This window comes from Lissotriton vulgaris, chromosome 1_2 (assembly GCF_964263255.1).
Source record: "Lissotriton vulgaris chromosome 1_2, aLisVul1.2, whole genome shotgun sequence".
Lineage (NCBI taxonomy): Eukaryota > Metazoa > Chordata > Amphibia > Caudata > Salamandridae > Lissotriton > Lissotriton vulgaris.
This window is the reverse complement of record NC_141686.1, coordinates 323,215,932-323,242,036: the sequence shown is the minus strand read 5'-3', so window position 1 is coordinate 323,242,036 and position 26,105 is coordinate 323,215,932. Positions and strand designations below refer to the sequence as shown.

Here is a 26,105-nt window from a genome sequence, read left to right as displayed (position 1 = left end):
TTCTCCCATCCTTTTAACCCTCTCTAAAATAGGGAGCATAAAGGATCTTAGGAGGCGTTCAATGTCCTCTACAAGCCCTCCGTGCGTCTTACTTAATGGAGGCACACTCCGATCCGCTTGTGGCTTGCTTGGTGCTTCTTTCACAGTGGCTTTATTGATTTTATCTGTGGGGTTCTTTGTTAGCAGTGGTGTTTTTGTAGCTATGGACCTTTTTCTGCCCCCTGCCTTTCTCGCCTTTTCCCTTGGCGGAGAATGGCATACTTCATAACTTCTCTTACTCTGTGTTTTGCCTGCTGGTGGATTATCTATGTGTTTTTCCCCTTGTGTCCCCTCCTCCATAAGAGAAATGACTACGGGCGAGGGGTGACATGGCATGTCTACAACCGGATCTATTGGGGAGTTCGGTACAATTACCTCGGCAGGTTCCAGTAGTATTTGGGTGGTGTTAATGGGGCTTGTGAGCTCCTTGTAAGTTGTTTCAGATAGACCTTCTTTAAAAATCTGGGGGATGTCATTTGTGTTAAATAGGTCTATATCTGTATCTCCCACTGTTGAATTTTTTGGCGTTGAAGTAACCTCAATTGTTGCGGGTACTAAGGGTTTCTGTTTTAGTAACTCGATAGAGAGGCGGAGCTCTGCTCTCCGCTCAGCCAACTCTATCTCTCTGTCTATGTCCCTTTTTGCCCGTGCAAAGAATTTGTCAAGAGGGCCCAGTATGCTCACTCCAATAGTTGCGGGTAGCGAGGAGTTCAGTTCAACCCCAGACATAATGCCAACCCTATATGGGTGTTTTGATGTAATGAGAAATGCTCAGCAGTCCTGTAATACCCCTATACACCACAAGGGGTTAGTCTAGTATGCAGCAAGAGAGCTATGCAAACATTACTCATTTACAGGGGCAGTGATTGAATACCTGAAGATATTAGCAGGTCCGACGTTAGAGGGAGTGCCCAGCCCGGCCGCCGTCGGCCCTGGACGGCCATAGACGGCCCGCCCTTTGCCCGGGCTTCGCCCGGCGTCCCGCGAGGCGGGGCTAACGCTGATTTTAAGTGCCTCCTGGCGCGGTTTCAGGCGTCGCAGCCCGCATGGGCTGCTGGGTATTGTAGTTTCCTGCCCCGCTCCCCACTCGGCGGCTGCGCTTCACCAGCGAGCGGCGGGAGGCGGGCAGGGCGCTGCAAGGCTGGGCTACAGTTCTCTTCCAAGGTAAGCCCCCTCAGCAGGATTGTAGGCGTCTTAGCAGGCAGCAGGGTTCCGTGTTCAAAATGATTCCCCCCTCGTCAGGGCTAACGCTGATTTTAAGCGCCTCCTGGCGCGGTTTCAGGCGTCGCAGCCCGCATGGGCTGCTGGGTATTGTAGTTTCCTGCCCCGCTCTCCACTCGGCGGCTGCGCTTCACCAGCGAGCGGCGGGAGGCGGGCAGGGCGCTGCAAGGCTGGGCTACAGTTCTCTTCCAAGGTAAGCCCCTCAGCAGGATTGTAGGCGTCTTAGCAGGCAGCAGGGTTCCGTGTTCAAAATTAATGATGTTAGGTGTTTTAACCAGAGGTTTATCTTTGGAGTGTAGTTTGGTGGTGAGATGAGAATGAATTCTGTTTTTTTGGTGTTCAACATTAGATGGTTGTTGGTAAGCCAGCTTTGCGTGTTTAGAAGCGTAGTATTAAGAGCAATGAAGTCATCTGGCAAGGTGATTTTAAGGTATAGCTGGGTGTCATCCGCATATAGGTGATATAGAATGTTTGCAGACTTCAGAGCATTCGCCAGGGGCTCCATTAACAAATTTAAGAGAATGGGTGAGAGGCCAGATCCCTGGGGCACACCAAGAGTGAACATGGATGGTTGCGAGAGTGAGTTCTTCATCTTGAATCTTTGAGATCTGTTATTCAGGAAGGAGGAGAACCATTGCAGCACTGTGCCCGAGAGGCCCATCCTTCTTTCCAATAGGGCTAGGAGCTTGTCGTGCTTGACCGTATCGAAGGCGGAAGACAGATCGAGAAGTATCAAGCATGATTAGTATAACATCTATAATATGCGTGAGTGCAGATTCTGTGCCGTGTCCACTTCGGAAGCCCGATTGGTGACTGTCTAAGAGGTTGAAGTTCTCAATGTGATTACATAATTGTATTTGAACACATTTCTCCAATAATTTAGCCAAGGTGGGGATATTGGTTATAGGACAGTAGTTGTTAGGATCAGATGGAGAAGCGTCTGCCTTCTTTAGTATAGGAGTGACCTGTCCTATTTTAAGACAGTCCGGAATGACACCTTGAGTCAGGGAGGCGTTTACAATTTTAGACCATAATGGTAGTATAGAGGTTTTTAGAATCTTGAACAGGGCAGGTGACAAGGGATCCGAGAAATGATTGGAAGGGTTGATTGCTTGGAGAGTGTTTTTAGATAGTTTGTTGAGAGATTGTCGAGAAGGTGTGCCAGGAGGCATTGTTTTTTGCAACTTCCCTTGGGTTGATAAAATTAGAATGAACTTCAGATAAACCGTCCAGTTTGGGGTCTAGTGCCATAGGTTGGCGGGGGTAAACTTTGATTGGATGTCTAGCTCAATAGTTCTAGTCTTTTTGTGGAAGAAATTGGCAAGCTCGTCACATGAAGGAGTGGCCAGGTCATTTAACTCACTGTAGTTAGTTGTATTGCAAGATTGTTGCTTGATAATTTCAAAGAGTTCTTTTGGTCGGTTGCTTGCTAGGTTCAGCTGAGTTCTGAAAAAATCTGCCTTCACCTTAAGAATCTTCCTATTGTACGAATTCCTTAATTTTATAAGATGTTCCAGGTTGAGAGAGTTAGGAGCCGGTTTCCAAAGACGTTCAGCAGCTCTTAGCTGTCTACGTTCCAAGTTCAGGTCTTCATTGAACCAAGGCTTGGAAATCTTAGTGGAGACATTTCTTTCCTGTAGCGGCGCTGTGGAGTCCAGAGTTTCAAGCATCTTGTCGTTGTAGAAGGTTGTAAGCTCATGTACATCAGTTATGTCCGTCGTGAGGGTCAGAGCTGAGTTGCACTCGTTTACTAGGGAGATGGGATTGATATTTTGTAGATTCCGTTTCCATTGCTTTAACTTTGACGGTTGTCCCCTTTTATGCATTACTTCAGTATTGATGGAGAAGAGGATGCAGTGATGATCAGACCAATCGCAGGGAGTGATGGATTCCAGTAGAATGGTGTTTGCTTTTGCAATGATGAGGTCCAGAGTCTCTCCCTTGTTATGCGTTGGGCTGTCACAGAATTGGGATAATTCCTGCTCTGATAGAAATTCTTTAAAACAGCCAACAATATGATCATTTGCATTATTCCAATGGAGGTTGAAATCACCTAAGAAAATAAAATATGAGGAACTAGTGAGTTGGATGCCATGATCTCCATAATCTCATCAATACAAGTCAAATTATCACCTGGGGGGTGGTAAAATATGTGTAACTTGCAAGTGATGCGCTTAGAATCTGAGATATTGATGCAAAGATAATCGCACAAAGATAGTTCAATGGAGTCCGCTTGTTTGACTGATAGTGAGTTACGATAAATGCAGGCTACCCCTCCACCAATTTTCCTAATCCTATCAAGTCGAATTAGATCATGGGAGGGAGGAACCAGTAGGTCGAGAATGGGAGATGAGGAGCTATTTACCTAAGTTTCTGTGAGGACCAGAATGTCTAAGTTGTCATCTAAAATGAGATCGAAGCTATCAGTAGCATGTTTGCTGGCTGATCTACAATTTAAAAGCCCACACTTCAGCTTGTTGAACGAGGGGATTGGAACAGTCAGTCCTAAATTGATATTTGTGAGGTTATCTCTGTTAACAGCTCTGTTATTAAGTGTAGGTTCTCTAAGGGGGTTGGATACAATGGATTGAATAGCGCTGCAGCCTCTATCCCGGGTTTCAGTGAGGATGACCCTCCGGCTTCTGGGCCTGATGGCCTCCTGCATCCTGCTGGTGACACATGCCAGATGGCATATGCAGGCTCGGCAGTGGGACCTGAAGTTCTAGTGGGCACAGCATAAGGGCAACCTGTCCGATCACGTCCAGATCTCAGAGGGCACTGCACGACAGTTGCAGGGGTGGCTCACGAATCGCGATTGGGTCAGTGGCAGATCCCTCTCCCTTCCCCAACCGGAGCACACAGTGGTGACGGATGCATCCCTCCTGGGATGGGGAGGCCACATGGGAGAGGCGGAGATCAGAAACCTCTCGTCTCTGGCGGAGTCCCGGCTTCATATCAACTTTCTGGAGCTGCGGGCGATCCGGCTTGCACTGAAGGCATTCCTTCCCTCTGTCCGGGGAAGTGTAGTGCAGGTGTTCACAGACAACACCACCGCCAAGCGGTATTGCAACAAACAGGGCAGGTTGGGGTCTTGGATCCTATGTCAGGAGGCTCTGCGCCTCTGGACATGGCTGGAACATCAAGGCATTACCTTGGTGGTTCAACACCTGGCAGGTTCTCTGAACGCCAGGTCGGACAAACTCAGCTGCCGATGCATGGTGGATCACGAATGGTGTCTGAACTCGGACGTGGCGCAAGGTCTCTTTCTGCAGTGGGGAGAGCCTTGGATAGATCTATTCGCCACCGAAGAGAACGCGCAATGTCATCAGTTCTGCGCGTTGGAATTTCCAAGGCGGCGCTCGCTCGGAGACGCTTTTCGTCGCGAGTGGAGCTGCGGTCTATTATACGCCTTTCCGCCTATACCACTTATACCCACAGTGCTGCAGAAGATCAAGCGCGATCGGGCCCCAAGTCATTCTTGTGGCTCTGGACTAGGCTCGAAGAGTATGGTATCCTGAGCTACTCAGTATGAGCATCGATCCCCCGATCTGTCTGCCTCTTCCGGAGGATCTTCTGTCGCAGCAGCAGGGGACGGTCCTCCACCTGAACCTGTCCAGCCTCCACCTCAATGCATGGAGATTGAGCGGCGACAATTGGGATCTTTCGATATTCCTCCCAAAGTCTGCAATGTCATTCTAGCGGCCAGGCGGCCCTCCAAAATGGTATACACCTGCAGGTGGAACAGATTTGTGGCATGGTGCGCAGCACAGGCTGTGGATCTCCTTTCTGCCCCTCTTTCTGAGGTTCTCTGTTCCTTCTCTCTTTGGCCCAGCAGGGCTCTGCGATGGGCACTATCAACGGTTATCTTTCTGCCATCTCTGCCTTTCTGCGGCTTCCAGATCAGCCTTCCCTTTTTAAGTCCCCGGTTATTAACCGTTTCCTTAAAGGCATTACGGATAATCCCACCCGTATCCTTTATAATGCCTCAGTGAGACTTGAATCTTGCCTTGATTTTTCTGTAGTGCGCTCCCTTTGTCTGTGTGTATATCGTAGCACAATCCTAGCAAGCAGAAGGGAAGCGTAATTGCATAAAGGAAACTACAAATTTATTTGGATACAAAAACTCTATTCTGTTTAATAAGTATTCATATTAAAACCATACATCATATACATCAATATTGCATAAAAATTGGCAAAAACAAAGAAACAGATTATACAATTTAACTGAAATATAATCACATAATATTTAAAAGAAACGAGAAGTGGCAATCAATACTTTCGACGCACGTTTCAGCGTTTCGAGAAACGCCTTCTTCAGGAGCCACAGATTATATTATTTAAAGTTTCGACACAATGGCTAAAATGAACTCATATTTCCTTAACAAATCATACTCCAGTGATGAAGGGAATATGCCATTATTGACTAATGATGACGTCAGGAAATCCGTTGCAATGTAGTATTAAAATTAAAAAATGTAACATTCTCTGTCTCACGTCTGATTTCTGTAATATAAGTGTGATTATTATATTCACAGCGGACAACCGAGCCAAAATTACTTGTGTCGGGAAGAACCAGATTCTTTGAGTCCCGGAAATGAATCTCCCGTGTCTGTTTCACATTCGTGTCTATTTCACACTCGGCGAGTTACGTTAGAGACTGTTAGAGACTGCATACAAAGGGACCACGGCGCTGCAAAAGATAGCTGCTGGCGTCCCGCGGCTGTGCGCTCCCTTTGAGCCTCTTCATAACTGTCCCTTACGTCTTCTCACTCTAAAGGCGGCCTTCCTTGTTGCTATCACCTTGCCAGAAGAGTGAGTGAGCTCCAGGGCCCTTTCTTTCAAACCTCCTTTCCTTTCGGTTCATCTGGACAAGGTGTTTTTATGTTCCCGTCCTTCTTTCTTGCCAAAGGTTGTTATGCCCTTCCACATCGGGCAGACCATCACTTTGCCCACCTTCTTTCCGCATCCGCATCCTTCAAGGGAAGAGGAGAGGCTCCACCGTCTGGACCCCAAACGTGTGCTAGCATTCTATCTGTAGCGTACACAGCAGTTCCGGGTGGATGATCAGCTTTTTGTTGGCTATGTGGGCACCAAAAAAGGTTGGGCTGTGCACAAACGGACCATCGGTGGTTCGTTTTGTGCATCAAAGCCTGTTACTCTAAGAAGGAACCTCCTGTGAGGCTGCGTGCCCAGGGCAACTGCAGCCACTACTGCCTTGGGACGGGGCGTTACCTTGCAGGACATTTGTCAGACAGCTACATGGGCCTCGCTGCACAGGTTTATCAAACATTACTGCCTTGACAGTCCGGTCCAGGGAGACGGCTTCTTTGGCCGATCTGTGATCCGTGACTTTTTGGTGTAATCTTGTTCGCAGACCCACCACCGGGGTTGGTATTGCTGGGGTATCTATTCTAAGGTAGGGAATCTATAACTAACGTGTCTCTTTCAGATGCACAAGTTACTACTTGCGTAACAATATATCTGTAGGAGACATTAGTTAGTGATAGATTCCTTACTGCCCCACCCATCCTCCCCGTTTTGCGAACTGATTACTAGGGTTAAGGTCATCCCCTTTTAGGCCCTTATTTTATGCACCACTGGTCCGTTTCTTGCATGGCTCTGCGTTTCGGTGCGGAAAGTCGTGTACAGAACTGACGCCAGCGCGCATCCTTGGCGCCTAAGTAGTCTCCCTGACGTCATCCCGGCGCTTACGACGCCAGTGAAGGACGCGGAGCCGCACAACGCCACCTACTGGCGCGCAGGGGAACTGCTAAGCAGAAAAGCAGTCCGAATCCAGTCTGACGCCTGGGGAATATTCTTAGGTAAGGAATCTATCACTAACTAATGTCTCTTACAGATATATTGTTACACAAGTAGTAACCTGTGCTTCAAGCCATCTTAGAACGTAGAATGGTCCGGTCTCCTATCTGCTACTCCAGGATCTCAAAAAGAGCTGCAGTGCCTCTCAGTCTAGCAGCAATTAGTGGGCGGTCACATGAACACTGTATGCAGCCGAGTTGATGAAGCTGCACCTAGTTCTGGGAAGGCAAGGACGTTAAATGTTATTTGATCATTTGGCATCTGAAACTTTTCCTAAAACCATGTTTTTACTTGCTAATCAACATTATGATGGGCTTTTTTCTGTTATAAAGTTTGCAGTTCCCCTTTCCATTTTGTGATTTAGATAGTGCATTATGTGTCCTGTCACATAAAACTTTCGAAGGGATGACATCCTGTTACTTGAAACTGATTACAGACAAGGGTGCCTTTCGCATCATGGTTTTATCCAAGAGGATAGTTAGTGAAAGCAATCTCTTCGTCCAAGGAATCTTGCTTACTTTTCCACCAGAGAATCTTGTGCACATCTTTTTTAGCCCACCTTCACCAGATGACCCGCTTGCCCTCCTTACAGTTTTTACATTTTACTTTGTGTACAGATTGAGAGTAAATGATTGGACTCTGGGGATGCTGGTCAGCTTCCTTAGGGCGGTCTTCTGTGAGAGGTGAATGTGATCTGGGCCTCTTTGATCTCACAAGTGAGGACCCATCAGCACTAGAGCCCTTTATCTTGGAAACTGATGCAGTGTCAGTCTGAAGACAGGGGGACTAGGAGTGCTAAATTCCTGGTAATAGGAGTCCCAGCTTCCAAGTTGTGTTCTCTGAAGAAATGGCAAAACATTGTCCTACAATGGCCACCATTTCTGTCCCCTCCATTATAAAAAGGTCCAAAATTCAGATTCCAGGAAAGTGATTAGTCTCAGTAAAATACAGTACAGAGCTAGTACAGATCTAGTGGGGAACGAAGAGAGAATTTCAACTAATGTAGTAACAGTCCGCTTGCAGTCTCAAAACCTAGATACCCCTACAATCACTTGTGAATGGTATCTTTGCCTTTGACCCTGTACACAGTACTCTCACTAGATAAATGCTATAATTTGCCTGCTGATTTTCTAAAAGATTTCTGCATGTTTCCCACTACTTTTCTAATTTCCCTGCAGGTGAAGTTATTTCTGCTCATGCCTGTGTCCTGTCTGCATGCAGCCCATTCTTTACTGAGCGTCTGAATGGCACGAGATCCATTGGCCAACCAAGACATCTTAACCTTCCCGGAATTAAGCCAATCACTCTGCAAAAGCTGGTCCACTACTTGTACACATCAGAGCTGGAGGTGACCCGGGAGGAGTTGGACGGAGTGTTGGCTGCTGCTCGACAGCTACACATTCCAGAGCTGGAGGTGCTGCATCTGCAAGGAGTCAAGCTGGTGAGGACAGATTCATGGCCACGCTTGAATCGCCAATGCTTCAAAGCGTGTGATCAACCCAATCTTCGGGGTGCTGCCCAAATCAAAGATTCCCGAGACATCAACCAAGCATTGAGGCCTGATCCAGCAGGGGAGAAAGGCAGAGATGTGGCCATGGTGGAGGGTTCAAGCACCCGGCTCAGCGATACCCTACTGTCAGTGAGATGCTGCCAAAAACCACTGAGCGCAGTAGATTGCGAAGAGCGGTATACGGACAGTGAACCTAGCTGCTCTCCAATGCACACACCTTCGTGTGGCAGTGAGACTGTGAGTATAAACTCCCCCACGCCATCTTCCTGCGAGAGCTTGGAACCCCTGCCTGACAGCACAGAGTCTTCAACAGAAAGTAGCTTACCGCCAGTACGGCAGATCAAGTTGAGCCACTTTAAGTTCAGCATGCCAGCCAATATTCCTAGGATACCAGCTCCAGGGAGAGCCTATGACTCTTTAGATATCGTCAGGCGAACCTCGTGTCAGAGAACTGTGGCCACGGACACATCACAAGGGTGCCTCCACTTTACCGACAGTAAGAGCTCTACACCCAGTACTGGAGAATGTCTTCCCACGTCGTCTGTGAAAAAGAGTGTTCCAAAATCTGGTGACAGCATGGTACAGCACTCCGTTCCTACCAAGAAAAACTGCAGCGCCTCAGCAGATATGAACAATTTGGGATGCTGGGAGATTACAAGTATACACCCCCAATCTCAACAAGACCATAAAGTGCAATCCAGAATGAACCAGGCCCAGGTAAAGACCCCTGAGACTCCACACGTCTTTTCTCGCGCTAGTGACCTAAACAAAAGCCTTTCGATCGCAAGCTGTGACACCACCGGCAGTGTGAGCAGTAAAGGAACCTCTAAGATCACAAGCAAGAACCCTGAATCAAACAACCTTCACAAGGAGCAGCCCTTGGAAAACCTGGCCCACTTACCCACGATTGAAACTGCTAATGCCCTTTCTTGTGCTAGCAAGCCAAGGGAGAGTGTTAGCGTGCAACCTCGTTCATCTGAGGCGGGCGTTCACGCTTCGTGCGGTGAAGGCAATGTGGAGCAACTTAAGATCACAAGGAGTGCCCAATTAGAAAACAGCCATGACATGCATCTCCCAGAAGAATCCGGACAGTTACCCCTCAGTGGGTCTACAGACATTCCTTCTCCTACTAATGACCAAAAGCAAAGCATAACAGCGAGCGCCAGACTTTCCACAGGAAGTTGCAATACCTTGGGAGTTGGAAGCCAGTCTCAATTTACAACTGGAAGTGCCCTCTCAAAAAATGTCAGTAAACAACATCTTTTGGAAGAAGTGACCCTGGGTGAGTCTGCACTAGTCTCTCCTCCCAGTAACAAACGTGATAATGTTAGGAAGAGCCCAGGCCTTTCTACCGCAAACTGCACTACTCCAGCTGGTGAAAGCAGTAGAGGGCAATTAAAGATCACAAGCAGGACTCCCAGGTCAGAAGATGATGATAAAGTGAATCCCATGAAAGGCCTGGGTGTTTGTGAATCTTCAAATGGCCTTTCTCCCACTGACGGCCAAATGTTGTCAATGGCGCACCCACTTCAGCGGCATCCTTCCTCAACAGCCATACGAGAGGACAGCGAGCCAGCGCGTCAGAGTGAAGAGCAGCTGGATCTCATGCTGTCAGCCTCAAGTCAGGCTGCACAGGAAGAGGAGAGTCCTATCACCCAAGGGCGAGATGTTGAAACTGAGCAGAGTGATCCAGTATTGGCCCCCGTTCTGATGCCCACATGTCGTGTGGATGATGTGACCAAGAAGTCCTTTCCTGAAGGGCGAGAGAGGGACAAGGAGATGCAGCAACATGAGGTATCGGAGGGTACCATACGCCTTCCGAACAATGTTCCGCCTTGCCAAGATGACAAAGACTCTGTCACAGTGAAGCTCGAAACCCACAGCATTCGTACCATGGATCAGACGCCACTTTCTGTAAATGCAGCCATCCAGGATGAAGCCCAGAATACCAAGGTTAGGAAACGTCCTGCGATAGCTCGAAAAAAGGCTGTAATACCGCCCCAGAAAAGACGTCGACATGACCACTCTTCTGTGAGCACGGTAAAGGATTTTCACAAACCACGTGGCTCTGGTACTACAACTAGTTCAGTTCTTTTACAAGGTAGAGTGAGTGGAAGTCCCGATGCGACCTGTCTGGATGACGCTACGTCCGAGCTCTCAGACTTCAGAATAGTGGCATCCTCTAGGGAAGCTGATCCCACTGTGGATTCTAGTGTGGGCTGTTTCTTGGACTCCTTGATCGAGCTGTCCTTGCAGAATGAGGAAGAGGTGATTGATGTGGGTGGCATTGTGTGGAATGGTCACTCAGACATTGCTTCCTGCTGTGTCAGACCCGACCCCTCCTCGGAGTCCGACACGGATATCAATATCTTGGATTGAAAGCTATTCTGTCCATGGTATCAGTGTCTTTGTCTCCCTGCTCACTTACCCATTCTCTTCTTCCTACCGCACACTCCAGCGCCTTTTTCTCTTCCTAGCTCCACTCTTGTCCATCCATCCACCCGGTAACCCCTTTCTCCCATGGCCAGCTCTAACTCCCCTCTTTTAATTCTTTCCACTGTACATCCTCCCTTCCTTCCTTTCTAGTCCCCCCTCATTCTTCTATTATTGATCCACCTCCCTTCCTCCCCGTCTCAATCTTCTATACATTCTTCCTACTCTTTCTCCCTTCCATTCTTGTGTCTCTCTCTCCCAACTACACAGCCCTGCTGTTTCCCTCACATTTTAGCTCCCTTCCCTCGATCTTCCCCTCTACCTCCCCTCTTCCATACTCCATACTCCCTGCTGCGCTTTCTCATTTCTAGGTCCCCTTAATCTTCTACCCTCTAACTCTTATGCCACTCTAGCTTGCCAATCTCTCTCCTCCAACCAAACTGTCACTCCATTATCCCCCTTCCTTTCTACTCCCCCTTGTCCTTCCTATTACTACACCTCACTTCCTCCTTCTTATTTACATTCTTGCTACTCTCTGTCCCTTCCAAACTTGCTTTAGCTTGCTGTTTTCTCTCTTCCTACCAAACTGTCACTCCATTATATCTGTTCTTTCCAGAAGAGCATCTCTTTTACTTGTGCGTTTATTCTAGCTTCTTTCTTTCGCTTCCTCCCACTCCAGTGCCCCTCTCTTCCTTTGGGCCCTTGTAGCTTCTGTAGATTTGCTTTGTTCTTACACACCAGCCCCCCTTCCCTCTCACTCCAATCTCTGTAAATCCCTTTCCTTCCGCTCTAACCCCCCTCCTTTCTATTTCTAATGTTTCCAACTCAAACCATCTTGGTTTCTCTTCCTATCTTTTTCCCACTCTAGCTTTTACTTTCCTTATGCAATATGATCTCTACATTATCTCTTTTCCTTCCATAACAGCACCTCTTTTACCTGTGCAGCATCTATTCTAGCTCCTTTCTTTGAGTCCCTCCCACTTCAGTACTCTCTCTTCCTCTGTTCCCTTCCAGTTTCTCTCCTGCTCTAGAGCCCATGTCTCTTCCTCCCTCCACTCTTGCACCGATCCTTCCCACTTCAGTACTCTCTCTTCCTCTGTTCCCTTCCAGCTTCTTTCCTGCTCTAGAGCCCATGTCTCTTCCTCCCTCCACTCTTGCTCCGATCTCTGTAATCCCCCTTCCTTCCACTCTAACCCAGCTTTCTCACCTTCTCTACCTCCAAAATATTTTCTCTTCCTAACCTCTCACTCTTAACTCCTTCATGTTGCTTCCCCTTTCTACCTCTCCTTTAGCAACCTTCTCCTTCCCTGCACTAGCTCACTTTTCTATGATCCTCCCTCTAGCTTTCCCTTTTCTGTCACCCCACCCATGGTGGCTCCCCTTTTTCTTCCTTCCACACTAGCTCACCCCCTCTAACCACTTCACCTCCCATCTCTCTCTTCACCTCTCCATCTGATTCCTCCTCTCTCCTTCCCAATCTTTTGCCCTTCTCCCTCCTTCTACACTCTCTAGCTTTTTCTTTCTTCTTCTCTTGCTCCCCTCTATCTCTAATTCCCTGTGTCCCCTCCCATCTTCCTGCTACGTCCTCTCTTTCTTATTTTCTCTCATGCACTGCCTTTCGCACTACATCGACACCCAGGATTATCGGTACTTGTGGTAGGGAGGTGCTATTATACCCTCTACAATTGGATATGTGCAGACAGGCAATATGTAGTGAAAGTAAGAGGTCACTGTTTTGTGGACCGATAAGAGGCTGCACAAGTCGTCAAGCATGAGCATTAGTGCTGACTAACCAGGCTGTCGCTACATGCTGCTATCAATAGTACCTCCAAGTCCACTGCCATAGGGTGCTTGTGTAATCCGCCAGCCTCCTCTCGCCTAAGTGCACAGCCTCCATCCACCCCCACTCAGGTGTCGCCTTACACCAACTGGCTGTACCTGTGAGTGTCTGCACCTTCCAGTACATGGCGATAAGTCTACAACAACTAGTAGCACCAAATCTATGAACAACAGTCACTTCCGTGATCGCAGCTGAGTCAGTTGCCCATAGTGTCAAAGCCTCTGTGCAGCTCAAAAACATGTGCCCATTTCAGTTCCTGCTTGATGACATCTAGGGCAAGAAGAGAAGGAGCCAGCTACTTGATGAAACTCAGCTGGGGTGAGGTATGCCCTGTGAAGGACATTGTGTTGACTATACTGGAACTTTGCGTTCCTTGACAACCGCCTAGGATAGACTAGTGTCCTCTCTCAATATTTCAGAGTGAGTTCCCTTCCTATATCTCTCTCTCTCCAAACTCCTGCCAACGGCAGCTGGTGGTCATGCGTGGTAGACGCTAAAGCGTAGACCAGGCAAGTAAATAGTTTGTGACCACTACCTATTATATATAACGTATCTACTAAAGGTTGCTGTTTGGGTACAGTGTCCGTGATGTCCCAGAGCCACGCCGAGCAGCCAACAAATTGCCAGAAGCCAGTAAACGACCTGCAGGGAGTGCACGCTCTTCCTGCAGTTGATCCTAGGTTAAAAGCGACCCATCCTGGCACAGAGCTCCCAGAGTATCCACTCTTGCTGCCTCCTGTGCCACTACTCCCGCCCTACCGAGCATATCACTGAAGGGAGCGCCTTCATGACCTCTTGCACTCTACCTTCTTGTCTTACGCTTTTCGTCCCCTCTTTTCAATCTTTTTTCTGGAGTCTCCTCTCTTCCTCAGCATTTTTAGATCTCTGTTCACTCTTCGTCCCTTACTTAGTTTATTTCCTGTCCCATTTCTCTCTGCTACCTATTTTTCCTTATTTTTGATCACTGCATCTACTTTTCCTGCTCTTCTGGTCCATCCCTTATCTCCTCCTTGCTGCTTTGCCATCATTTTCTCCTCTCCATTGGTCTTCCATTTCTCATTCCCCGTCTCTCATTGCTGGTCCCACTCTAGTCCATTGCTGCTCTCCTTTCTCTTTCCATCTCTGAATCTCTATCTTCCACTTCTTTCTGCTTTTGACTCTAATCAGCAGCCCGTGTTTGCTGTGGTGACTTTGGGTTGGTATGTCAGTGTTGGCATTTCATATTCCCAAGTTGGAAGCTTTGGAGTAAGATGGAGAGATGCCACCAAGTGGAGGAGACGCTTAGCCTACAAGGTTAGGGGTTTTACAAGACTGTATGTACAGCTAATAAAATGGCAGGTCTCCCTGTTCCCATCAGAGTGTGTCTGTATTTAATAACAAGCTTTCACCTACCAAAGGTAGCGCACACCATCAGCCAGACTAGAGACTTCGGTGGATGCCTATATAGAGGCATCTGGAATTGTCAGGTGTCATGATCAATCCATTTAGGCTTCAAATATGCTAACTTGGGCGGTCGCGGGATCTTTAAGGGATGCAGAGATATCCTCATGCTCAGCAGTAATAAACAGATTCCTGGAACCTTCTGGGGAGGGCTTGACTCTCCTAAAAGATATAACCACACTGGTACCAACACTCATTTAATACATGGCTAATGTCCAACATCAAAGACACCTGTCTGCTAACATTAAATGACAGAGAAGTGCATCATTCCAAAATGTTAGGACCCATAAACTAACTTGGGTGAACCCCCCCAATCAGTGACTTTATCTTCATGACCGTAAAATGTTCATATTGCTCTGAGTAAATGTTTTAACTGTATTGATTAAGCCTATACTTCTGCTCAACCTATTGGTGTAGATGCCAGTAAATCACTGATCCACCTGTCTCGTTATGACACAAGACTACAGTCTCCTCACATTCATTGTACATGGCTTCTTGGAAAGCTGTAAAAATAACATGCCGTCATGATCTACCGAGCCCAAGAACAAAAACAGGTGACATATGTGGTACAAACTCAGATGCAACCGTGAAAGAAAACGTCTCACTCGATTTTAATAGTTAGGCTTCCTTCACAAGATTGGAGTCCACATGGCTACTCAACCGCAATGGGGTATTAACATGTTCTAGTTTCTTGAAGGTCTAGATGATCCATGTGATCCTACGGATGAGGCAACTCGCGGTTATTTAATCCAACATGACTGTTATTTCTGTATTGGCACCTAGGTTCTAATGAAACAATGACTTTGGGAACACACCCATTGTAACAGCATAGTTGTGCAAAGAATACATATTAAACATTAAAATTGTATACAAATGTTATATATTGTTTTAGGACTAGATGCTTGGAGTATAGAAGTAGAAAAAATATTTTTTCAATTGAAGAGGATATTGCTTCCACCACAGTCTAAAATGTTGGCAATCTAAACATTGTGATTCGCGGTACAGTGGTTTTCGGCTACTTCCCTGGTTATCGGTTTGTAGTGCTCCCTCAGCAAAGCAAGGGAACAGATAGTTTAGAAGGTCCGACTCTAACAATGGGTCTGATCAAATGCAGATTCAATGGCTTGGCATTAGTTCCACCTCCCTTCAGCAGGTACATTGATACAACGTTCTATGTTAGTCCTTAATCATGTGGTGGATCCCACCAACAACACAAGGAACCTCCAGTTTAAAGGCAGACTTCACCAACCCATGCTCAGTGCTATCAAAGGTATCCACGTTACCGAGCATCCTTCTGAACTATCCTAGTCTGATAGTAGAGGAGAAGTAGGCAGGTCAGAAAGACTGACAATGTAGAGTAAGACCAGAGCCTGAGAGCCCAAGAGAAACAGAATGAGGGGAACCCAGCACTTACAAGAACTGTGAGAAGGAAAAGTAGGGTCAGAGCCAGAGACAAGAGAAACAGATGAGAGCCCAGCAGTAGGGTCAGAGCCTGAGACCCAAAAAGAAACATAGGAGAACCCAGCACTTACAAGGACTAGGGCAAGAAAGAGTAGGATCAGAGTCTGAGACCCCAAGAGAAACAGAGAACCCAATACTTACAGGAACTGTGACGAGGAGGTGTAGAGTCAGAGCTTAAGACCCGAAGAGGAGCAGAAGGGAACCCAGCACTTACAAGGACTGGGATGAGGAAGAGTAAGGTCAGAGCCAGAGACCCCAAGAGAAACAGAGGAGAACCCAGCACTTTCAAGGACTGTGGTGAGGAAGAGTGGGCTCAGAGCCTCAGACACCAAGAGAAACAGAAGAGAACCCAGCAGTAGGGTCAGAGCATGAGACCCCAAGAGAAACAGAGGAGAACCCAGCACTTTCAAGGACTGTGGTGAGGAAGAGTGGGCTCAGAGCCTCAGACACCAAGAGAAACAGAAGAGAACCCAGCACTTTCAAGGACTGTGGTGAGGATGAGTGGGCTCAGAGCCTCAGACACCAAGAGAAACAGAGGAGAACCCAGCAGTAGGGTCAGAGCCTGAGACCCCAAGAGAAACAGAGGAGAACCCAGCACTTTCGAGGACTGTGGTGAGGAAGAGTGGGCTCAGAGCCTCAGACACCAAGAGAAACAGAAGAGAACCCAGCACTTTCAAGGACTGTGGTGAGGAAGAGTGGGCTCAGAGCCTCAGACACCAAGAGAAACAGAAGAGAACCCAGCACTTTCAAGGACTGTGGTGAGGAAGAGTGGGCTCAGAGCCTCAGACACCAAGAGAAACAGAGGAGAACCCAGCAGTAGGGTCAGAGCCTGAGACCCCAAGAGAAACAGAGGAGAACCCAGCACTTTCGAGGACTGTGGTGAGGAAGAGTGGGCTCAGAGCCTCAGACACCAAGAGAAACAGAAGAGAACCCAGCACTTTCAAGGACTGTGGTGAGGAAGAGTGGGCTCAGAGCCTCAGACACCAAGAGAAACAGAAGAGAACCCAGCAGTAGGGTCAGAGCATGAGACCCCAAGAGAAACAGAGGAGAACCCAGCACTTTCAAGGACTGTGGTGAGGAAGAGTGGGCTCAGAGCCTCAGACACCAAGAGAAACAGAAGAGAACCCAGCACTTTCAAGGACTGTGGTGAGGAAGAGTGGGCTCAGAGCCTCAGACACCAAGAGAAACAGAAGAGAACCCAGCACTTTCAAGGACTGTGGTGAGGAAGAGTGGGCTCAGAGCCTCAGACACCAAGAGAAACAGAAGAGAACCCAGCACTTTCAAGGACTGTGGTGAGGAAGAGTGGGCTCAGAGCCTCAGACACCAAGAGAAACAGAGGAGAACCCAGCAGTAGGGTCAGAGCCTGAGACCCCAAGAGAAACAGAGGAGAACCCAGCACTTTCGAGGACTGTGGTGAGGAAGAGTGGGCTCAGAGCCTCAGACACCAAGAGAAACAGAAGAGAACCCAGCAGTAGGGTCAGAGCATGAGACCCCAAGAGAAACAGAGGAGAACCCAGCACTTTCAAGGACTGTGGTGAGGAAGAGTGGGCTCAGAGCCTCAGACACCAAGAGAAACAGAAGAGAACCCAGCACTTTCAAGGACTGTGGTGAGGAAGAGTGGGCTCAGAGCCTCAGACACCAAGAGAAACAAAGGAGAACTCAGTACTTTCAAGGACAGGGACGAGGAAAGGTAGGACAGGGAGCAACGATGATTACTAACAAGTAATCAATGCTTTATAATCCTGAACACATTAGACTTTCCAGCAATCAAACTTCTCCCTGACCTCTATTTTGCAAGGATAAACCTCAAAATGGGACTAGGTATTCTCTTTTTTTTAAACAAACTTTATTGGGCATTTGTGAAACATGCGGTATAATAATAGAGACATTTGCATGACTATGTGAACAATTATAAATATTCTCTTGACAGGTAGGTGTTCCATTGCTATGGGACCGATATCTATATTCGTTCAATGTTTCAAAAGCTGCAATGGTGGCTATACTCGGATCACATTTCAACAATTAGCACAATAGTTAACTCAACCCCTCACCCACTGCCAAGTGGCATACCCTGCCCTCTCTTCCCTCCCCCTCCCCCCAGGCGTGTCTTGAATTATTCTGTCTAGGCAGCCTACTCAGGGCTGTTCTCCAGGGACCTCCATCCAGTCATCTTGTCCCAGTATTGGAACTTTCATAGATTCCCATGCTTTGTATCATTCCCCGTCGTCGGAATGGGAGCCTCGGTAGTATAAAAACCATAGAAACAAAAGAGAAAAACGGACCGAGGCCTCATCTCATTTTGTATCCTATCACTCTCTTTGTGTAAAAGAGACCAAACTTTTGCCAGGACCAATCAGAGCAGCCTCACCCCATAGAACCTTCCTGAGAGAGCTCAGAGCCTCAGATATTTCTACCGCTTGTTGTGCTAGGGAGTCTCCACTGAGCTCTGCTCAGTTATTCTACAATCTTATTGGATTTTGGATTACTTCAATTTTTTTCAACTGCTATCCAGATGTCTGACAAGGAGAAGAAGGCCCTATTCAGGTCCTATGCCTCTTGTGGGAAAAAAAAAACTTTTTGTGGAAGATAAGCATGACAACTGTATTTATTGCTTATACCCGGACCACAAGGCCACAGACTGCAAAATTTGTAGAACCTTCTCTACCAGGACTCTCCGTGACAGAGAAGGGTCGGCTTTTGACCTGGCTTCAAAGGATGAAGACTCGGAAGGAGGTGCTTTCATCAGATGAAGAGGATTCTACGTCTCTAGCGTCCTCTCACAAGTCCAGGAAGAGGGGTAGGTCTCCCCCTGGTTCTTCTTCTTCAGTTGAGCCCCCTCTTAAGGCCCCTCACAAGATCTCTGATACGTCTGAGAGGGCTGGTCCCCTTCAATCTCCTCACGGAAGTGAAAAGGAGAGGCAGGGACAGGCTACTGGATTGGCTACAGCCTCAAAGGACAAAAAGGAGGTTTCCATTACTTCTCCTCCGTCCAAAAAAGAAAAGACCAGTGACAAACACTCTTCTGTCACTTCTGGAACCGGTCCGGAGAAAAAACAGTGTCCGTCGACGACGAAAACGCCAGGTACGTCGACGACGATTACTTCTGTGAAAGTTCCCGCTGTTATCTTGGCTCCGTCGACGTCTTCGTCGTCATTCAAGGTTCCAGGTTCGTCGACGTTTACTTCTTCCACGTCGACGACGAAAACTATGTCGACGACCACAACAACTTCGACGTCGACGCTGATGGTTATGACGACGAGTTCGTCTACGAAGCCGTCGACAATCATACCGTCGACGATCATCCCGTCGACGACCAAGACTTTGTCGACAAAGACGGCTATACCGTCGACGACTGCTCCGACGACGAGACCGTCGACGGGTCAAAAGATGCATTTTACACTGCAGAAGATGAAAATTACGCCGGAAATGACGTCTCCACGACGAGTTTTGTCGCATCCACCAAATATGCTCCTGGATGATGAGTCGGAGGAAGAGGAGGATGAGATTGGCCATTATGGAGACGCCTACAGTCCCTCAGACTTGCATGTAAAACTGCAGGACACTGACACTGAGGAATATTTCGAGCATGCAGGAGAGCATCAGTTGCACTATGTTTCACAAAAGCGACAACCCACTGGTTTAGGACAGGACATGGTGGCCATGCCCGCCTCTCTGATCTCTGATCTTCAACTAATGTTGCAGGACTATAGAAACAGGTTTTCTTCGGAACCTTCAACGCAGTCTGCGCAACCTCCGCCTCAGGTGTTGCCACAAACAGTCAGTTACTGGTCCGCCTCCTTCGCCGGTGGTGCCCCACGTCCCACCTCAGGTTACACCTCTGGTCCGATCTCGGACACTGGATCCAGAACCAACCGATACTGTCCAGCATGATACCTCTTCGGACGATGATGCTGTTCTAGTGGATCCCTTGACTGATCCATTGCAGGACCCAGATTTGGATCAGGGTGACAGTGGGCTACAAGATCCAGACGCCACTGGTCGTGATACTTCTATATCCCCTCCTGTGGACGTAGGGGGATTCCATAACCTGATGGAGAGGGCGTAAAAGAGGTTTGGACTGCCGGTTACGAGAGAGGAGTCTGAATGCTTCCTCTTTGACTTCAAGGAGCAATACAGGAGATCTGTCAAGTCCATTCCGATAATCGAACATGTGTGGGAGGAAGGCATGAAGATCATGCAGAATCCAGCCACTGTTATCCCGGTGCTTCCCAGACTGGAAAGGAAGTATAAGGCTCCGGAAGGTAGTCCAGCTTGTCTTCTTGGACAGCCGAAGCCTGATTCGGTGATCTCTCAGGCCGCCCAAAGCAAGTCAAAAAATCCAACAACACCTTTAGATGCTTTTCGGTAAGCATGTTGATGATGCCCTGCAGAATATAAAGAAAGATACCGACACGGCGAAGTCACTGGGATCTCTCAACTACCGTAAGGTCCCGTTTAAAGGCGTTCGTGGCAGAGGTTTCTCTTCGTATAAAGGCAACGCCCAACAGAGGTATTCATCACAATCGTCCCAGTCTTATAAGACCCAGTACTCCAATCAACGGCAGGGACAATCGGCGTCTTACTCTCGCCAAACTCCGCGAGGGCGTCAGAACCGTCAAGGACGTGACAGCGCCAAGCGGCAATAGCGGCCTCCTGGCTCTAACTGCTGTTCCTACCCTCCCAGTCACATCGGTGGGGGGCAGAATATCTTTTTGTCTGAACAGCTGGAGGTCTATAACATCGGACCAGTGGGTCCTGAATATTGTACAGAGTGGCCATACTTTGGAATTCCAAGATCTTCCTCCAACAAGAGCTCCGGGCGCCATCCGCACAAAACATCTGGGACTGCTCCATCTAGAAGCCCATCAATTGTTCCTCAAGGGGGCAATAGAACCGGTACCTCTCTCTCAGAGGGGCAGAGGTTTTCATTCCAGGTTCTTCCTGGTGCGGAAGACGACAGAGACTTGGCGCCCCATTCTAGACCTACGAGAGCTCAACACTTATCTCATCAAACTACCTTTCAGGATGGTCACTCTCCAGGAAATTCTTCCTCTTTTGAACCCAGGCAACTACTTGGCTTCCCTGGATTTAGAAGATGTGTATTTCCACATACAGATACACCCAGCTCACATACAATATCTGCGGTTCACAGTGGGCAAGAGCCATTTCCAATTCAAGGTGCTTCCGTTTGGCCTTCGGTCTGCACCTCGGGTGTTCACCAAGGTGTTGGCACCAGTGGCAGCTTTTCTAAGAACACATTCCCTGGAGGTGTTCCCTTACTTGAACGACTGGCTGGTCAAGGCTCCATCTTTCGAGGAAACCTCTCAGGCTGTTTCGACTTGCATTCAGTTGGTCAGAAACCTAGGCCTTCAATTAAACAAACGCAGGTCAGTTCTGCAACCCTCCAAAACCACACGATTTCTGGGGGCCATTTTGGACACCACGCAGTGCACGGCTCGTCCTTCGGAGGACCGTCAACAAAAGTTGATCGTATCAGCTCGCCAACTGTTCCACAAGAAATGCCTGTCAGTCCATCAATACAAGTCCCTTCTAGGGTCGATGTCATCCTGCATACCATTAATACCGCATTGCAGGCTGCGAATGCGCCCTCTGCAGGAAGAACTAGACAAACAATGGCGCCAAGCAGGCGGATCATTCAACGACAAGGTGTTGGTGACTTCAACAATGAGAAAGGCATGCGAATGGTGGCTGGTACAAGAAAATATCGCACAAGGTCTGACGTTCAGAATTTCACCATCCCCCCTCATCATAACCACGGATGCCTCTTTGGAAGGCTGGGGAGCGGTACTCCACGAACTCCAAGTCAGCGGACACTGGAGCCCGGATCAGCGCCAGTGCCATATCAATTTTTTGGAGCTGACGGCCATTCGGTTGGCTTTGCAGGCTTTCCTTCCTAGAGTTCGCAATCATTCAGTGCTGGTCCGGATGGACAATACGACGGCCATGCACTACGTCGACAAGCAAGGGGGAACGAGGTCGCAAAGATTATGCGATCCTTCACAACATCAGTCTGAGAGCCGAACACCTGGCAGGCTCACTCAAAGTCAAGGCAGACGCCCTCAGTCGACAGACGGCGGTGACGCACAAATGGGAATTGAATCAGTCCATTCTGGAGAGTGTGTTCTCGGTTTGGGGGACACCTACCATCGATTTCTTTGCCTCTCCGGTGAACGCCAAATGCCAGTTTTACGCAAGCAAGGTTCACCATTAGGGGTCCCTGGGGAACGCCCTTTCGATGGCCTGGTACAGCGCATTCTTTTACGCTTTTCCTCCAATTCCCCTCATTCCTCGAGTACTCAAGAAGACGAAGGCGGAACCGTGCAAGATGATTCTCATTGCAGCAGCGTGGCCCCGGCAATTTTGGTACACAGAGCTCCTCCAATTCGCTTACAATCAATTCCGTCCCTGTTGTCTAGGAATCAGGGGCAGGTTTACCATCCGGATCCGAAATCGCTCCACTGACAGCATGGCTCCTGAACACAGATGGTTCCGTCATCTGACTCTCTCCCAGGAACCTCGAGACGTTTTGTCACAGGCTCGAGCACCGAGCAAGAATAAAACTTACAAGGCAAAATGGAGAAAGTTCTGCCTATGGTGTCAAAGACATGGTCTCCATCCTTACAAATCTCTGCCTCACCAACTCTTGCCATATATACTATCATTGGCTAAGTCTGGATTGGCACATTCGTCTGTGAAGGTCCATCTTGCAGCCATTTCAAGGTTTCGGCGCACTTCTTCAGGCCCTTCCTTAAGGTCCTCTCTGATTGTTGCAGTTCTTGAAGGGTTTATTGCGGATGTACCCTCCAGTTCGACCTCCTCCACCAGTTTGGCAGCTCAATCTTGTCCTGGCTCAACTCATGAAACCTCCGTTTGAGCCTGTGCAGAAGGCGGACTTGAAGTTCCTCTCTTGGAAACTTGCCCTCCTCTTAGCTCTTACTTCAGCGAGAAGAGTTAGTGAGCTTCAAGCCCTCTCCATAGTGCATCCATTCCTTCAATTCAAAAAGGATGTTCTTATTCTTCGCACCAATCCGAAGTTCATTCCGAAGTAGCCGTCTGAGTTCCACTTGAATGAACCTTTGATTTTAAAGTCTTTCTTACCGCGCCCTTCTACACCTGCGGAACGCACTTTACATTCTTTGGACGTTCAGAGATGCTTGCAATTCTACTTAGAGCTAACACGACCTTTTCGGAAATCATCCCAGTTGTTTGTGTCCTACAGCGTACCAAGGCAGGGATTTCCTTTGACAAAGAGTCGCATTTCCCGCTGGATCTCCAGTGCAAATCAATTTTGCCATCAGGAGGCGGGCAAGCCATTGGACAGGACAGTTCGTGCCCATTCTACAAGGTCTGTGGCATCGTCTGTGGCTCTTTTCTCTGGAGTCGCCATTAAAGATATATGCAGGGCAGCAACGTGGAGCAGTACTCATACCTTCACGAAACATTACTGCCTAGAGTCTGCAGGACGAGACGACGCGGCTGTTGGTAAGCAGTTCTGCGGAATCTTTTTCATTGAGAGGTGAGCTTTCCCTACAATCCCTCCATCCTGTTGAGCACATTTTGCTTATTTTTCTTACTTTACTATAAGTATTGCTATATGGTTATGTGATGCCATGTTTTTACAAAATGTGTCCTGGTGATTTACTGCTAGCTACTCTGATACAAAGCATGAGAATCTATGAAAATTCCAATACTGGGGCAAGAAAACAAGTTACTTACCTGTAACTTTGGTTCCCCAGTATTGGTAACTTTCGTAGATTCCCATGCGCCCACCCGCCTCCCCTGGGAAAGCTCAGTCTTTTTTCACATGAGATAGTGGCGGTTTGCACAACGGCTACGAAAATCTGAGGCTCTGAGCTCTCTCAGGAAGGTACTGTTGGGTGAGGCTGCTCTGATTGGTCCTGGCAAAAGTTTGGTCTCTTTTACACAAAGAGAGTGATAGGATACAAAATGAGATGAGGCCTAGGCCTGTTTTTCTCTTTTGTTTCTATGGTTTTTATACTACCGAGGCTCCCATTCCGACGACGGGAATGATACAAAGCATGGGAATCTATGAAAGTTACCAATACTGGGGAACCAAAGTTACAGGTAAGTAACTTGTTTTCTTAGTCTCTGTCTTCCCTTTTGCACTTGTAAATTTAAATTGATGCTTGTATAGCGCACTACTCACCCGCAAGGGTCTCAAGGCGCTTGTACGAATACCGCTGTGGAACCCATCCTGGCTTTCCCAGTGAGGCGTCCACTCCTGGGGACCCCCAAGGTGGAGGCCAGGCATCCTTAGCGTTGTGGGGGCCGTTGTGGAGATTAAGCAAGCTATTGCCCAGAGTTGCAGAGTGGGACTCCATGATTGGAATAGGCACCGAGGCGAAAATGATCAGGTCCGTGAAATTTTTTAGCCCAAGACCCGCCGAGGCGGGGAATTGAACCCTGGTCCCGGGCCAGACCTCTGCATCAGGGTCTGCCGCTCTAACCATTGAGCCACACTTCTCCACTCCACTTCTGCTAGCTTGGTACTCCACCCCCTCTACTTGCACCATTACCTTCCTTTCATGCATTTATACCAGAGTATTTTATGGTTCATTCTCCTGCGGCGCCTCATGGCTCCCCTCTTCTAAAATGTCATTGAGCTGCTTAAGGTGTATCATCAGAGCTTCCCATGCCCTAGTTGCTTCTAACGCCTTCTCACTCCCATTGTGCCTGGTATCCCTGAGCCGTGCTGTTCCTTCGCAGCCTGCCCAATGCGCAAACTCTCCCCTCCATCTACCTATACTAGGACCTCTCCTTGCCTTCCATGTTGAAGTACTTGTTAATACACCCTTGGGTAAGTTACGTCCTGTAAAATACATAAAAATGTACGAGTTGAAATCTAGTATTTCCAGTGATCTTGCTGACCCTCTTCGTTAGTTCCCCCCATATTTTTTCCTCTATAGGCTCTCCTAGGTCCTCTTCTCGTTTTGTGTCGTAGTCCATTTAGTGGAGGAAGTGTCACCCGATTCAGCCTTCTATATAAGCAAGTAACAGCCTTAAATGTCCCCGCCACTGATACCACATATTGGCAACATTCGGCTAGAGGTGGTTCAGTTTACCCGGTCCCCCAGTGCTTACGTATTTCTGCCTGTTAAGGCCGCATGGAGCAGGAAGTCACCCCCTGGTATCTCGTTTCTCTCACTGAATGCTTCAAAGAGTAGTAACATGCCATTCTCCTATAACATCCCCATTGTGAGCACTCCTGTCGCCTCCCATGTCTCTAATCTCCTCCAGTCTGTTCTACGTGGTGTACCATGCAATATCTTAATGGTATCTCCGGCGCATAGGGGCGTCTCACTTTAGCATTCTCCAAGCTTCTGACCCAGCATTTATAAGCCACTCGCAGTTCTGCAGTCAATTCCCTTTCATGTCATGTGTGGCAAGAGCCGTGTGGCCAGTATCCTGCTCACGATTTTATAATCAAGATGAGCATGGACAGTGGTCAATATGCTGTCTTGTCAGATGCCTCCTTTCCTGGCTTTAACAATGGAACAATCGGGGCCTCCCTAGTTGTCCCCGGAAGCTTCCCCTCCTATTTTGCTTGATTATACAGTGCTACCAGTTGGGGACCCAGCAGGGCTATATATGTGGCATAAAATTCTATTGGGAGCCCATCTGTCGCTGGCTTCTTGTTCTTGGTCATGGTCTTAATGGCGCTTTTAACCTCGCTCAACTCAATCTCTCTTCCCCAATTCGTCTGCCTCCTCCTCGCATATTGTTGGCAGCTCAACATTTTCCACATACTCATGAAGTTCTGCAGCTGTAAGGCAAGCTTTACTTTTATAAAGCTTGCTGTAGTAGTCACAGAAGTGCTGATTGATATCCTGCTGGCGGTACCAGACCTCCCCCTGGTCATCTCTCATTTCTAAGATAACTGATCCCCTCTTGGCCGGATTAACCAACCATGCCAGCAGAGCCCCGTGTTTATCTCAGTCGGTGTGAGTCCTTGTCATATAATTCTTGTAGTCAAAGCAGTGCAATCTCCGACATGTCCTACCACCTCTTCCCTAGCCTCCAGTAACTCCTTTTGCTTTTCTACATTTTCTGGAATTTCACGTTCAATATGTCGCAGCCTCTGCTTTGCGTTTGTGTCCCTCAGAAGAGTTATCTTCACTCCTACCTCTTCGGAGATGCACCTGCCCATAAACCCAACCTTGAACGCCCCTTCCACTCTGTTATAAGGCCCGAGGCCGTTCCTGTGTTCTCTGTTCAATAGCTATATGGATCGCAGTCTGGTGCACCTGAATCCTCTAAAGTCTCCGGCCTAAAGCACCATGTGGGAATGCTCATTCTGAC

The 26,105-nt window shown here is 48.1% G+C and overlaps 1 protein-coding gene across 1 annotated transcript in view; it reads left to right on the top strand.

Moving 5' to 3' along the window:
• Positions 1–11,199, top strand: part of BTBD18 (BTB domain containing 18) — a 122,500-nt gene extending 111,301 nt beyond the window's left edge. Inside the window, exon 3 of the mRNA XM_086953791.1 lies at positions 8,259–11,199. Within this exon, the coding sequence (XP_086809917.1) occupies positions 8,259–10,969 (2,711 nt within the window). The 3' untranslated portion in view covers positions 10,970–11,199. The remainder of the gene's footprint in view (positions 1–8,258) is intronic.
• The last annotated feature ends 14,906 nt before the right edge of the window (positions 11,200–26,105 follow it).